The sequence below is a fragment of the Rana temporaria genome, chromosome 6, assembly GCF_905171775.1.
Source record: "Rana temporaria chromosome 6, aRanTem1.1, whole genome shotgun sequence".
NCBI lineage: Eukaryota > Metazoa > Chordata > Amphibia > Anura > Ranidae > Rana > Rana temporaria.
The window spans coordinates 4,355,260-4,371,961 of record NC_053494.1 but is presented as its reverse complement, the minus strand read 5'-3'; the positions used below and the strand labels follow the sequence as shown (position 1 = coordinate 4,371,961).

Genomic DNA, 16,702 nt, shown 5'->3' with positions numbered 1-16,702 from the left:
ATTCTAGTTGAGCTGGAATAGCCGTAGATGGATTGAATTCGGTCGGTCCCTTGTGAACCAGACTTGCTACTTTTTTAAGCAGCAGACTTACTTGTCTTAAAAATGAGGGGGGAGGGGAAATATTTAAGCCTAGTTGGTGTTAGTTTCGGATTTTACTTTAACGGGTTCCCGACCGGCTCACGCACATTTACTCCGGGTATACTGTGGGTATAGAATTGGGTATGTGGGATTGTACGATATTTTTTATTTTATTTACCGTATATACTCGAGTACTCCCCTGGACCCCATACTTGGCACACATGTAGCCCGACTTTTCCTATACGAGTGTGTAAAGTTTGTTGTCCGGGAAGCACCGATTTTTCAAAGCTGGGCACCCCTTCCATAGACTCCCATGTTAAATGTCAGTCTAGGCATGGGCACAGTGAGGCATGGACATGTCTACAGTGAGGCACAGTGAGGCATGCAGATGGACACCCAAGGCTTATACTCGAGTCAATACGTTTTCTCATTTTTTTGTGGTAAAATTCGGTGCCTCGGCTTATATTGGGATCGGCTTATACTCGAGTATATACGGTACTTATTTTTTTATGGTTGAACTGGATGGATTTGTTTCTTTTTTCAACCTGACTAACTATGTAACAATGGCACTACTGTGCTAAATCCAGTACCTATACGGGGTTCCCTTTAAGAGCTGAAGCCAATAGGTAAAAGTTTTCCAACATTACCATTCCACAAAACTTGATCTAACAATCGCTCATGCATGGACTGATATTCAGCCAGTCTCTGCTGAACCTGCCAAATTTTGACTCATCCCTTGTCACGATGATACTCAGAGAACCAAATAAGCCCCCAATTATTTGGCATGCATTGGCAAGATTGTGGTTTGGCAACTTAGGTATGGAGTCAACAGGAGCTTATAAAGTGCTGTGCTAGTCTATAAAGTGGGTGTGTGGCAAAGCTGTATCTCGGCCTAGGCCAACAAGGCCCAGACCTAGGACAGCCCTTTGCAGGGGGGCAGCATTGCCCCCAATCCTTAATTTTTTCAATGCCTGGACCACATACCTTTATCACTGTTTTCTGCTGCACCACTGGCATGGTTATACCCTCTTAGTCCTCCATAAATTTAGCAGAAATGTGTGCTTAAAGTAGAACTATAGGTACCACTTTTTTTCCCCATTTTGGATAGAGTAAGGGATGGTTATAGCCCGTAAAAATATTTTTTGCCATCGGTTCATATCCCTTTATTTCCTGCCCCATAGCCAAACAGGAAGTGAGAGAAAATCTCTGCAGATTAAGTAAATCCCCCCCCCCCCCAAGGTCCTCAGAACTAGCGTCCCCCCACTGGAAAATTTTAGGGCGGGTCTTAAAGGAAGGGGTGTGACCTTGACAGGAAAGGGTGGATCATATTTAAATTAGGGGTTGCACGAGTTTAGTCAGGCCTAGGGCAGCACAAAAACTAAATACACCACTGGTGCGGGGTTCAAAAACCAAGGACTGATGCTAAAACTGCTTCTTGATAGGGATGAGCGGAACATGTTTTCCATAGACTTCTAACAACTAGTCCTCCGTGTGCTTGTTATATACTATATAGTTTAATATATACTATATCTATTAAAATACCACATTTCTGTCTGTAGGTGACCTCGCTGGCAGACGGGATGCATCTCTTTTTGATGGATTTGTTGGCTGGCATTCAATATTGGTGGTGTCTACATGGAATGTTCTTCTACTCAGTGGATGGCCTTTTTCCCTTTTACTTGCCTGGATCTTTTTATCTCAGAGATGCCACAACCGGAGAAAGGGGAAACGTATTAACATCTAACCGAACCTACCCAACCAAGATCTATGCATGTTGCAATTACCAGACAATGGCCTCAAACCCTGGACAATGTGGAAGAACCTTCAAAGTTTTGGGTTGTTTTTGCACGTTATTAACCCTCGACTAAGAAAATATATTTTGTTTTGCTCTATAATTATAGATTTTGAATGTGAAATCCATATCAGTATCCATTGCTGGTTACAAGGATAGGTAGGTGGTACAGTTCACCCAATCTTCAGAAGAGGGAAAGGGCAGTGAGGGCCATCTTATGACACTTCCAGATATGTATGGTTTCCTCAGACCTACATAATGATCCCGTCCAACTGGTCTGCCATGACTAATATACCCAGAACCCCTTGCACTATGAATGACTTTTGTGGTTCTGAACTTGAATCTTCTCGTATTTATTTCTTCATCTGGAATTTGCACCCCAAGAATTGAACACTTGGTTACAACTCAGAGAATCTTCTGTAACCTGAAATTTTTACGGCATGGTGATATGTTATAAGAAAAATATGGTTGCACTAACCCTACAGTGATTGCACAACTAAGTGCAAAGCTAAAAATAACATTGTGAATACATCAACACTTGAATTAAAAAAGTTTGCCCACTTCATAATTCCGATCTTAGCAAAGTTTCTCCCCCATTTTTTCATGAAGATATGTTTTCCTATTTTCAATGAAGAGGTGGAGAATGGTGGGGGAAGAGGAAGAGGGGAAAAGGGAAAAAGAAAGATGAAGGGGGAAGAGGGGGAAAAAGAAGAGGAAGAGGGGAAGAGGGGGAAAAAAAGAGGAAGAGGGGGAGATAGAGAACGGAAGAGGGAACCAGAAGAGGGAAAGTAAGGGGAAGAGGGGAAAGGAAGAGGAAAATGGGAAGAGGGAAAAGAAAGATGGAGAGGAAAAGGAAAATAATTGGAGCGGGGGGAGAGATAGAGGAGAGGATAACAGAAAACTGGAGGGGAAGGGGATAGGAGTAGAAGGGGGAATGGATAGGATGGAAAAGTAGAGGAGGATAGGAGAAGGAGAAGGAGGGGAGGTGGAGGAGGATAGGAGAAGGAGGAGAGGTGGAGAAGGGTGGGGAAGAGGGAAAAGGAAAGAGGAAAAAGAAGAGGGAAAGGGCGAAAGACAAGGAAGAGGGAGAGAGGAAGATGTAGAGGAAGATGAGAGAAAAGAAGCTAAATTAATTGGATGGGGGGGGGGGGAGAAGAGAAAGAGGAGGGGATAACAAAATCTTCTCATATTTATTTCTTCATCTGGAATTTCTACCCCAAGTATTGAACACTTGGTTATTCTGTAACCTGAAATGTATACAGCCTGATGATATGTTTTCCTTTTTTCAATGAAGAGGTGGAGAGGGTGGGGAAGAGGAAGATGAAGAGGGAAAAAGGGAAAAAGAAAGATGAAGAGGGAAAAAGAAAGAGGAAGAGGGGGGATAGAGAAAGGAAGAGGGAGGGGAAGAGAGGACGAGGGGAAGGGGGAAAGGAAGAGATAAATGGGAAGAGGGAAAGGAAGAAGGAGAGGAAAAGGGAAAATAATTGGAGGGGGGACAGATAGAGGAGAGGATGACAGAAAACTGGAGGGGAGGGGGACAGGAGTGGATAGGAGAAGGAAGAGAGGTGGAGAAGGGTGGAGAAGAGGGGAAGAGGGAAAAAGAAGAGGGGAAGGGTGAAAGACAAGGAAGAGGGAGAGAGGAAGATGTAGAGGAATAGGGAGAGAGGAAGATGTAGAGGAAGAGGAGAGAAAAGAAGAGAAAATTAATTGGATGGGGGGGGGGGGGAAGAGGAGAGATAGAGGAAAGGATGACAGAATATTCTCATATGTATTTCTTCATCTTTTCTACCCCAAGAATTGAACACTTGGTTACAACTCAGAGAATATTCCGTAACCTGAAATGTATACAGCATGGACCATTCAGAAAGATATGAAGTCTTTTGGAATCCTGAGGACAATGTTTATATGTTTTACTTGGGTTCAGTTGACTTTGAAATATAAAAAAATGTCAATTGTCTGTTGGAATGAACATTATTTTAGATGTTTAAAAGGTTTTATCTATCACGATAGCCCTATAATCTACATACTGCATTGTCCCGACTCTCAGAATGAAGAGTGTCATTGTCTCTGCATAATATGGTCACAGTCAGTGAAAAGAACAAATGTACAGATTATGTGAGAAGACAAAGAACAATGAGTACATTGTAATGATACATATCACACAAAGAACACTTATTTGATTTAATGGATTAGAAGAACCATTGGAACCTCTCAGTAAATGTGTAACCTTGGGTCATCACCTTGGTACAAATAGAGGTTATCTAAAGGTTCTTTGTAATTGACAAAAGTAATATTAACTACTTCCCACCTGGCCACTGCACATATAAGTGGACGTTCAGGAAGGTCCCTCAAATGGAGGAACCGCACGCGCCCGAGCAGCGGCGCGATCCCGATGCCCTTGTGTCACCCGGACACGGCGCATCTCCGATCGGCAGGAGGGTTCTGTGATTGGACACGGCCGTCATGTAATCAGGAGGGCCAATCACATCCATCTTGTGATGTATATAGAGAGTTGGTTGCTAGGCGATCGGTTCTCCTCACACAGATGTTGTCAGTGAGGAGAGGAGAGCAGATCTCTGCAGCCAGCCGGTGATCAGTGAGTATGAGCTGTTTTTTTACAGCTTTTTACTCACTGATCACCAGTCTAGTTTCCCCCCTCAGTGTAAACACACAACGTTAACACACTTGTCCCCAAAACACTTGTCCCCACACAGTAAAAACACCTGTCCCCCACATATGTAACAGTAAAATCACATGTCCCAATGATCATCTGCATACATATGTCCCAATGATCATCTGCATACATATGTCCCAATGATCATCTGCATACATATGTCCCAATGATCATCTGCACACATCTGTCCCAATGATCATCTGCACACATCTGTCCCAATGATCATCTGCACACATCTGTCCCAATGATCATCTGCACACATCTGTCCCAATGATCATCTGCATACATATGTCCCAATGATCATCTGCACACATATGTCCCAATGATCATCTACACACATATGTCCGTGATCAGGTTGAGGCCCCGTACACACGACCGAGTTTCTCGGCAGAATTCAGCCAGAAACTCGATCGGAGCTGAATTCTGCCGAGAAACCCGGCCGTCTGTACACTTTCGGCCGAGGAAGCCGATGAGTTCCTCGTCGAGCCAAATAGAGAACATGTTCTCTATTTCCTCGTTGTTCAATGAGGAAAGTTGGCTCGCCAAGATCCTCGGCGGCTTCACACAGAACTCGACGAGCAAAACGATGAGTTTTGCCCGTCGAGTTCCTCGGACGTGTGTACGGGGCCTGACTCATCAGTAGAGTTGGGCTGAACACCCCCCGGTTCGTCCAGACCAGAACGTGAGAAATTAAAAGTGGCCATTTCGAAGGCTTATATGCAAGTTATTGGCCATAAAAAGAGTATAGGGCCCTGGGTACTGCCCCAGGGGACATGTTTTTATGCAAATTTTGTTTTTCTTGAAAAGGATTGTTTTCACAGGAGCAGTGATTCTAATTAGGCTTAAAGTGAAACAATAAAAATGAAAAATTCCTTTAAATATATATATAGTGCCTGGGTGGTCCCCTTAGTCTTCCTGTAAAGTGGCACATCTGTACTGTGTATAGAACCTACTGCAGCAAAAACTAAAATTTCTAAAGAAAAACAAATTGAAATTAAAATGGGGATTCTTCAAAAAGACTGTATGCAAACTCACTGCAAAGTATATTCCGATGGGCAATGAGTTTAAAAGGCTAACAATAAAATGTGTCTCACAGCCAAAGTAAAAAAAAAAAAAAAAGCTATAAATAATAAGAAAAGAACCTTTAAAAAAAATATTAAAATTAAGGAACACTATCATCGTTTAAATGTGACAGAGAATATAACAGAATAGGTAAAAAGGAAATCAAGAATGCAAAATTCAAATTGCCAGCAATACAATACCATTGCCGGCAATACAAACATGTAAATGTAAAAAAAAAAAAAACATGGGGGTCCCCCCCAATCCATACCAGTCCCTTTGGGTCTGGTATGGACTTTAAGGGGACCCCCACACCAACATTTAAAAAAATAAATTCTTTCATCTTCTCCTTGCCCTACACATGCACCAAACTTCCATGGACTGGACTCTTGATACCCATGCCACTCTGTATCTTCTCATTCCCTCTGCTCCACTTCAGGGGTGTCTGGACTGGAGTTGTGAAGGAAGCCTCAAACCAGGTAAGTGATACAGTATATACAGGGAAACCACCATTAATAATATATGAAGACAGATGAAATCCAACCTGCCTGGTCTGTGACATCGCCAGGCATGCCAGCTCCTGGAAGTTCATCTCAAGGTGTTCAAGCCGGTGCTTTGTGTGGCATCTCTTACTTGGGTGTGATTTATCTATATTTATATAATAATAAAGTTGGTTTTACGCTAAGTGGGCTGTTTTCCTTCTTTGGTTTGTATCAATAACCCAATGAGGCTTCTATGGACTGGAGGAGTTTGCAGTAAGAACACGGACTTACTGAATTCCATTCATAGGTGTGCACAGCCTATTGCTTTAAAGCGGGAGTTCACCCATAATTTTTTTTTTACCCGTAGATGGATGCTCATTTAGTCTAGGGGAATCGGCTAGTTGTTTTAAAATCTGAGCAGTACTTACCGTTGTAGAGATAAATCTTCTCCGCCGCTTCCGGGTATGGGTCTTCGGGAGCGGGCGTTCCTTCTTGATTGACAGTCTTCCGACAGGCTTCCGACGGTCGCATCCATCGCGTCACTAGTAGCCGAAAGAAGCCGAACGTCGGTGCGGCTCTATACGGCGCCTGCGCACCGACGTTCGGCTACTTTCGGAAAATCGTGACGCGATGGATGCGACCTTCGGAAGCCTGTCGGAAGACTGTCAATCAAATGGGAACGCCCAGTCCCGCAGCCCATACCCGGAAGTGGCGGAGAAGATCGCTCTCTACAACGGTAAGTACTGCTTTGATTTTAAAACAACTAGCCGATTCCCCTAGACAAAATGAGCATCAATCTAAGGGTAAAAATTAACTTTTCGGGTGAACCTCCACTTTAACTAATCAACAAGATCTGGAGAGTGAACCCTGGAGAGCGGGGTGCATGTTTCAGGATTACTCTCGATTTGTCACAATTTGGTGGGAATCAAAAAGAGAAAACTATAAGCTGCTTGGAGGAGTTGTTATGAGTTTCTTCAAGGAGAGCACAAGAGAACGCCGTGGACTCTGCCAATAATACAAAAGTAGTGCTGAAACGTCTCGCTTGAACTTGCTTTGCGCATACGTCATTGTTTCCTAGTCGCGTGAAGTGAGAGGATTGAACATGTACTAGTAGAGTGTATAAATAAGCCCCGGGCTCTCTTAATACTATAATACTTATAATTAATACGTTTCAAAATATTTGACGCCCCAGCTAGAGGCGATGATCCTATTCAACAGCCTTCTACCCCAGATGAACCCTTTAAATAATATTCAGGTCTGATAAACCCATTTAATGGCGGGTTAATGAGGAACGCGACCTTCACATCGGTGGTCAGTAGGAAGCCTGCAACCCCTACAGGAGGTTTCAAAGCGATAAAAAGAGCCACAGCGCAAACACAGCCAATCGCCTCATAGATGATAAGAGCCAAGTGCACGCTTCACAAGTCCATGTACAGGGAGTAACAGAATGGCTATGGTCAAACATTCCCATAGACACCCTCCTAAACCTTGTGGACGGCCTTCCCATAGACACACCCCTAATCCTTGTGGACGGCCTTCCCAGAAGAGTTGAAGCTGTTAAAGCTGCAAAGGGGCGGAGCCAACTCAATATTGAACCCTACGGACTAAGACAGGGATGCCATTAAGGATTTATGTGCATGCAAAGGCCGGCGTCCCAATAATTTTGGCAATATAGTGTATATATACAGTATCTCACAAAAGTGATTTACTGTAACCCCTCACATTTTTGAAAATATTTTTATTTTACCTTATGTCAGCCCCCAATTCCTGTGCCATCAGCAATCTAGGAGATTTACATTCCTACTGGCTGCACCCCAGTTCATCCCAATTCCTACACCTTCATACCTCAGATCACCCCAATTCCTGCACCTTCACCGCTCAGATCACCCCAATGCCTGCACCTTCACCCCTCAGATCACCCCAATGCCTGCACCTTCACCCCTCAGATCACCCCAATTCCTGCACCTTCACCCCTCAGATCACCCCAATACCTGCACCTTCACACCTCAGATCACCCCAATTCCTGCACCTTCACCCCTCAGATCACCCCAATTCCTGCACCTTCACCCCTCAGATCACCCCAATTCCTGCACCTTCACCCCTCAGATCACCCCAATGCCTGCACCTTCACCCCGAAGATCACCCCAATTCCTGCACCTTCACCCCTCAGATCACCCAAATTCCTGCACCCCTCAAATCACCCCAATTCCTGCACCTTCACCCTTCAGATCACCCCAATTCCTGCAACTTCACCCTTCAGATCACCCCAATTCCTGCACCTTCACCCCTCAGATCACCCCAATTCCTGCACCTTCACCCCTCAGATCACCCCAATTCCTGCACCTTCACACCTCAAATCACCCCAATTCCTGCACCTTCACCCCTCAGATCACCCAAATTCCTGCACCTTCACCCCTCAGATCACCCCAATTCCTGCACCTTCACACCTCAGATCACCCCAATTCCTGCACCTTCACCCTTCAGATCACCCCAATTCCTGCACCTTCACCCCTCAGATCACCCAATTCCTGCACCTTCACCCCTCAGATCGCCCCAATTCCTGCATCTTCATACCTCAGGTCACCCCAATTCCTACACCTTCTCCCCTCAGATCACCCCAATTCCTGCACCTTCATCCCTCAGATCACCCCAATTCCTGCACCTTCACCCCTCAGATCACCCCAATTCCTGCACCCCTCAGATTACCCCAATTCCTGCACCCTCACCCTTCAGATCACCACAATTAATGCACCTTCACACCTCAGATCACCCCAATTCCTGCACCTTCTTACCTCAGAGCACCCCCATTCCTGCACCTTCTTACCTCAGATCACCCCAATTCCTGCACCTTCACACCTCAGATCACCCCAATTCCTGCACCTTCACCCTTCAGATCACCCCAATTCCTGCACCTTCTTACCTCAGAGCACCCCAATTCCTGCACCTTCTTACCTCAGAGCACCCCAATTCCTGCACCTTCACACCTCAGATCACCCCAATTCCTGCACCTTCATACCTCAGATCACCCCAATTCCTGCACCTTCACACTTCGGATCACCCCAATTCCTACACCTTCAATCTTTAGATCACCCCAATTCCTGCACCTTCACCCCTCAGATCACCCCAATTCCTGCACCTTCACCCCTCAGATCACCCCAATTCCTGCACCTTCACCCCTCAGATCATCCCAATTCCTGCACCATCACACATCTGATTCCCCCAATTCCCATGCCTTTACACCTCAGATCACCCCAATTCCTGTGCCATCAGGAATCTAGGGATTTTACATTCCTACTGGCTGAAGCTGGTAGTTCCACTAGGGGGAGGAAGACAGATGGGCTGCCTACTAAACAATGCCCACAGCCAAAGGTAGGCCTATACTGCTACCGAAAAAAAGCTAGCACCTGAATGTTAGTGATGTTGGGTGGGCCTCTTTGAAATGTCAATTCCATCTTATGGCAACTTAAGTATTATTGTAGGGAGCAGGGGCCCTCCCGAAGATCCTAAGATTTTCCAGTGGGCAAGGCCAGGCCTGTGCACATGTCATGTGATCATCGTTTGGGTGCTACTGTAAGGGACATTGCTTGACTTGGTTGCCTATCTTGAATGACTTGGTTGCCCATCCTGCCTGACTTGGTTGCCCATCCTGCCTGACTTGGTTGCCCATCTTGAATGACTTGGTTGCCTATCTTGCCTGACTTGGTTGCCCATCCTGCCTGACTTGGTTGCCTATCTTGAATGACTTGGTTGCCCATCCTGCCTGACTTGGTTGCCCATCCTGCCTGACTTGGTTGCCTATCTTGAATGACTTGGTTGCCTATCTTGCCTGACTTGGTTGCCCATCCTGCCTGACTTGGTTGCCCATCCTGCCTAACTTGGTTGCCCATCCTGCCTAACTTGGTTGCCCATCCTGCCTGACTTGGTTGCCCCTCTTGCGTGACTTGGTTGCCCATCCTGCGTGACAATTTGACACCCAGGACAATTCTGAAATTTCTCTCCTACATGTTAAAATAATATTTTTTTTGATAGAAAATTAAATTTCCCCCAAACATTATGTATGTTTTTCAGCAGACACCCTAGAGAATAAGATGGCGGTTGTTGCAAGTTTTTGCAGAGGGTGGGTGGGGGGGTGGGGGGGGACGTCTTCTCTCGCCACCTATAAGAACGAGAATGATCAAGTGGTTGAACACTATGATCAATCTTATGGTGAAGGGAATCGCCGGCTCTAAAAGACGATATCTGAATGATGCCTGGAGCTGCACACATAATTCAGATGCTCAAAGTTCTCAGCGTCATATGAAGTTACGCAGGCGGAAAGCGGCTAATCCAAACTGAGTATAACAATGGTATTCCTCTTCAGAGGACATAAAAAAGTGGCGGACGGTCCGGAAGTGGTTAAAAAATATACATATATTGTTAAATTGACTTTTATTTTTCTATTCTGACACTTTCGTTTTACATTTTTATATTTTTTGATCACTTTTATTCCTATTACAAGGAATGTAGACATACCTTGTAATAGGAACAGTGTGTGACAGGTCCTCTTTACAGTGATATATGAGGTCAATAAGACCCCACGTCTCACCTCTAGGCTGGGAAGCCTGAAATACAAGAAAAAAAAAAGATCTCAGCATCCCAGCCGAGACGGCGGCATTCCGGACTACCCATCTGGCCCGCCGGAAATCTCTATGGTCAACATGCGGGGCCGGTCGGTTCCTTCTCTGGTTCGCTGATGGCAGGGGTGATCCGGGAGAAGCACCAGAGGGTGTGGGGGGGGGGGGGAGACATCTCCTCTCGCCACCTATAAGAACGATCAGGCGGCTGAACACTATGATCAATCTTAGGCCCCGTACACACGACCGAACATGTCTGCTGAAACTGTTGTACGGCCGATCGGACAGGATTCCAGCGTACATTTGCCCGCCAGACCGTTTTCGAGCGGACAAATGTTTCTAAACTTGCTTAGAAACATGCCCGCTGAAATCCTGTCCGTCGGACATGTTCGGTCGTCTGTACAGACTTACCGTACATGTCCGAGCGGCCGCCATCCCTCGCATGCTTCGAATGACTTCGACGCATGCGTGGAAGCATTGACCTTTCAGCGTCGCGCACGTCGCCGCGTCATCGTCCCGGCGACGGCGCGAACACGTCACCGCGCTGTCTGTCCGCGCGGATTGTCTCTCATTTCTGTATGATGGTGTGTACAGCCATCATACAGAAATCTCCGGGCGGGCATGTCCGCTGAAAACGGTACGGCGGACCGTTTTCAGCGGACATGTTTGCCCGTGTGTACAAGGCCTTATGGTGAGAGAATTCGCCGGCTCTAAAAGACGATATCTGAATGATGTCTGGAGCTGCACACATAATTCAGATACTCTGCAAAGTCATATGAAGTTACGCTGGCGGCAAGCGGCTAATCCAAACTGAGAATGTAGTCAGTCAACAATTCAGCAATTTTCAAATATTTGTTTTCAGTTCCGTGGAAGTCTTCACCTTTCTTTTCCATCTCTGTATGTCAAGTCACATGCATTCACAACAGGTAGGTCGTATGTCAAGTCCGGAGGCGACTCTTTAATTAGGCAGTCGCCTAAGGCCTCGCACTCACAGGGGCTTGGCAGCCGCCTAATTGGCCTTTGATCAATCACTGTGTGATAGGTTCGTGCAACTTTCTGCAGCTATTTTTATTTTCTTGAAGTTTTTTACCCATTATGGGCATTGTGGGGCCCCCGTGTCTAAGTTTTGCTTAAGGCTTTACAAAGCCTAGCGCCGCCTCTGGTCAAGTCCTTTAAATTGGACCTGCCATATATGTGTGTAGCGCCCTGGGGTTTAGTCTGGGAGCTCCTCACCAAGTTCATTGGCAGGGGAAGCTACCATAGTTAAATTGTTAGAGATCCATTGATTTCTCCCTAAGTTTGGCCTTGTCGTACCTTTTTCTTCTACCACTAGGTGGCCGGGCACTCGGTGGTGTTAGATATGCGAAGGGCAACCAAAGGTCAGGTTATGGGTATGTGGGTGTCCCAGCCGATGGGCAGGGGTTTTCTTTAACCACTACAGTCCCGAGCCTCTTTCTGAGATTTGGTGCTTACACTTTAAAAACATTTTTTTTTTGCTAGAAAATTACTTAGAACCCCCAAACATTATATATATATATTTTTTCGAACACCCTAGAGCAGGGGTGTGAAACTCAATTTCACTGTGGGCCACATTAGCTTTATGATTGCCCTCTAAAGGGCCCCTCTCCCGCCACCGATAAAAGTGATCTTGCGGCAAATCCGCCGCAGAGACCACTTTTATCTGAAAGAGAACCGCCGGCTCTTGAAGAGGATCCCGGGGTTATGGTAGCTAGCTGCTACCATAACAACTGTATTCCCATAGGTTTGCGCAGCCTATTGCATTAGGGTGTGCACCCCAAAGCTCCAACACATATGCATTTGACATATTTACCGGCCTCTTCCCAGCTCTCCATCTTGAATCAATGGGAGCAAGGGGGAGCAAGGGAGCACCATGGGGGACCCGGGCAACAGAAGAGTTTCTCAGAGTGTCAGCTGCGCCCCCACACCTCTGACCACGTGCGGCACTGCACACCCCAAGGGCTTAAATTCTACTCGTCTTGAGAAACAACTCTTGCAAATCAAGTCAGGATTAAAAAAAAGAAAAAGCTTGTATTGTGAAACGCTCGTAAACCGCGTTATTCGCAATCTGAGGCATTACTGTCTATGGACCCCGACTCCCCCATATCATCACTACAGTATATGGACCCCGACTCCCCCATATCATCACTACAGTATATGGACCCCCGACTCCCCCATATCATCATTACTGTATATGGACCCCCGACTCCCGCATATCATCACTACAGTATATGGACCCCGACTCCCTCATATCATCATTACTGTATATGGACCCCCGACTCCCCCATATCATCACTACAGTATATGGACCCCGACTCCCTCATATCATCATTACTGTATATGAACCCCGACTCCCCCATATCATCACTACAGTATATGGACCCCGACTCCCCCATATCATCATTACTGTATATGGACCCCCGACTCCCCCATATCATCACTACAGTATATGGACCCCGACTCCCTCATATCATCATTACTGTATATGGACCCCCGACTCCCCCATATCATCACTACAGTATATGGACCCCGACTCCCCCATATCATCACTACAGTATATGGACCCCGACTCCCCCATATCATCACTACAGTATATGGACCCCCGACTCCCCCATATCATCACTACAGTATATGGACCCCGACTCCCCCATATCATCATTACAGTATATGGACCCCCGACTCCCCCATATCATCATTACTGTATATGGACCCCGACTCCCCCATATCATCACTACAGTATATGGACCCCGACTCCCCCATATCATCATTACTGTATATGGACCCCGACTCCCCCATATCATCACTACAGTATATGGACCCCGACTCCCCCATATCATCACTACAGTATATGGACCCCGACTCCCCCATATCATCACTACAGTATATGGACCCCCGACTCCCCCATATCATCACTACAGTATATGGACCCCGACTCCCCCATATCATCATTACTGTATATGGACCCCGACTCCCCCATATCATCACTACAGTATATGGACCCCGACTCCCCCATATCATCACTACAGTATATGGACCCCCGACTCCCCCATATCATCATTACAGTATATGGACCCCCGACTCCCCCATATCATCACTACAGTATATGGACCCCGACTCCCCCATATCATCACTACAGTATATGGACCCCCGACTCCCCCATATCATCATTACAGTATATGGACCCCAGACTCCCCCATATCATCACTACAGTATATGGACCCCGACTGCCCCATATCATCACTACAGTATATGGACCCCGACTCCCCCATATCATCATTACTGTATATGGACCCCGACTCCCCCATATCATCACTACAGTATATGGACCCCGACTCCCCCATATCATCACTACAGTATATGGACCCCCGACTCCCCCATATCATCACTACAGTATATGGACCCCGACTCCCCCATATCATCACTACAGTATATGGACCCCCGACTCCCTCATATCATCATTACTGTATATGAACCCCGACTCCCCCATATCATCACTACAGTATATGGACCCCGACTCCCCCATATCATCATTACTGTATATGGACCCCCGACTCCCCCATATCATCACTACAGTATATGGACCCCGACTCCCCCATATCATCACTACAGTATATGGACCCCGACTCCCCCATATCATCACTACTGTATATGGACCCCGACTCCCCCATATCATCACTACAGTATATGGACCCCGACTCCCCCATATCATCACTACAGTATATGGACCCCGACTCCCCCATATCATCACTACAGTATATGGACCCCCGACTCCCCCATATCATCACTACAGTATATGGACCCCCGACTCCCCCATATCATCACTACAGTATATGGACCCCGACTCCCCCATATCATCACTACTGTATATGAACCCCGACTCCCCCATATCATCACTACTGTATATGGACCCCCGACTCCCCCATATCATCACTACAGTATATGGACCCCGACTCCCCCATATCATCACTACAGGAAAAGCTTCTCTAAAGAAGAAATCACTTGCTTGTAACTTTTCCTTTCACCATAATATTTGTTTTAGGACAGAGCCACCTAGTGGCAGACTAGCTAACTGCACCTGCTTACACACCCTGTCTATGAGTTATTGCAAACTATAACAAGAATGGTGGCGACTCGGAGGGGGCAAAGACACAAAGGCAGCCCAGGGTCAAAGTTACACTTGACTCACAAACAACCTAGAGACACCCCAACAATCCAACTTAAAGTAAACCTTTTGCAGAGGAACGTAACTAGGCTGCCATTGCTCCCCTGCTTCTCAATGTCGGCCTTTCTCTGATTACTGTCATTTAAAATTTGTGGCCTCAAACAAGCATGCAGCCAGTGAAGTCATAGTAAATTCAGAACTGACATACTCCTTCCATGGTCACTTGACCACACCTGTTAAAAAAGGGGGGAATGGGGGTGGGACTTTGAATGAGGCATATGATAGACACTACCACAGGTCTCCATCCCTGTAAATGTATGAAAAAGGGGGGAGAGTTGGGACTTTAAATGAGATGCGTTTTTAGCAATATGTGATTAAGTATATATATGAAATATAAAAAATGTTTCCATAAAAGCCAAGCTCAAAGTTGCCTACCAAAAAAGCACTAAACCGAATTCATCTGTCTAACTGTATGTAATTAAAAACAGGTTTAGTTGCATGTATTTGCAAATACCTGGTAAGCTGCAGGCCAAGCGTCAAGGCACTCCGTGTACTTCAGTCCTAGCTATGATTTTGAAGCCTCCTAAAGAGGAGCACAGGCGTGCTAATCAATAGATAGGGGGCAGGTGATAACCTAAACCCGCCCCTACCTATAGTTGGTCAGGCAAAAAGGAGCACTGGAAAAAACAAAGGCAAAACAGGAGTGGAACCAAAACATGCCTACCAAACCAAAATACCACCAGACTAGGTGCGAACCACATCAAACTGGGTCAGCTAGTCAAAAAATGACAATGCATATTGGTGGTAGATCTGTGCAGTACACGGAGTGCCTTGACGTTTGGCCTGCAGCTTACCAGGTATTTGTAAATACATGCAACTAAACCTCTGTTTTTAATTACATACAGTTATAGACAGATGAATTCGGTTTAGTGCTTTTTTGGTAGGCAACTTTAAGCCGTCCGTGAAAGTATCCCAGTGCGCATGCTCCAAAAAGCCAATGCTTTCAACGTGAACGTAAATGACGCCCAGCCCTATTCGCGAACGACTTAGGCAAACGACGTAAAACGTGAAAAATTCAACGCTGTTCCGACGTCCATACCTAACATTGGTGAGCCTCATCTACGCCTCATATAGCAGGGGTAACTTTACGCCGGGAAAAGCCTAACGTAAACAACTTATCTGTACTGCGTCGGCCGGGCGTACGTTCGTGAATAGGCGTATCTAGCTGATTTTAATATTTCTAGGCATAAATCAGCGTACACGCCCCTAGCGGCCAGCGTAAATATGCAGTTAAGATCCGACGGCGTAGGACACTTACTCTGGTCGTATCTTAGAGAAATTCTGGCGTATCTGATTCTTTGAATCAGGCGCCAAGATACGACGCCTCACACTCAGAGATACGCCGTCGTATCTCCTACAAGAATCTGGCCCACAGTGTGCATTAGAAGCTGCAGCAAGCTAGATAGAGCCCCACCTCATTTCCTGGCTGAAGGACGTCCAGCATCATCCAGCACTTTTCTCCCCAGCCTGACTGTCCCTGGCCCCACCCCTTTTCATTCATTGGATTTCAGGTCTTTCAATCATGGAGGCTCAGCATCACATGTGGGCATAATCTAGAGATGAACAATAATGATATCATACAAATAAAATGGAAAGGCTTTATTTAAAAATGTCCTCAGCATGTTTTAAGAAGGGGGAGGGAGGAGACTGGGAAGGAAAGACTATCAGCACATTAAATGTCATTTTTCAAATAAATGTATATTTTTATATGTGTAGCACTACCCCCGGAGGAGCTGCTGGTTTGTTTTGGGTCTACGCTCTGTG

The 16,702-nt window shown here is 46.0% G+C and overlaps 1 protein-coding gene across 2 annotated transcripts in view; it reads left to right on the top strand.

The window, feature by feature from the left end:
- LOC120942922 overlaps positions 1 to 2,449 on the top strand; it is a 35,444-nt gene extending 32,995 nt beyond the window's left edge. For both annotated transcript variants that reach the window (XM_040355878.1, XM_040355880.1), the window contains exon 4: positions 1,638 to 2,449. In XM_040355878.1, the coding sequence (XP_040211812.1) occupies positions 1,638 to 1,822 (185 nt within the window). In that variant the 3' untranslated portion in view covers positions 1,823 to 2,449. The remainder of the gene's footprint in view (positions 1 to 1,637) is intronic.
- The last annotated feature ends 14,253 nt before the right edge of the window (positions 2,450 to 16,702 follow it).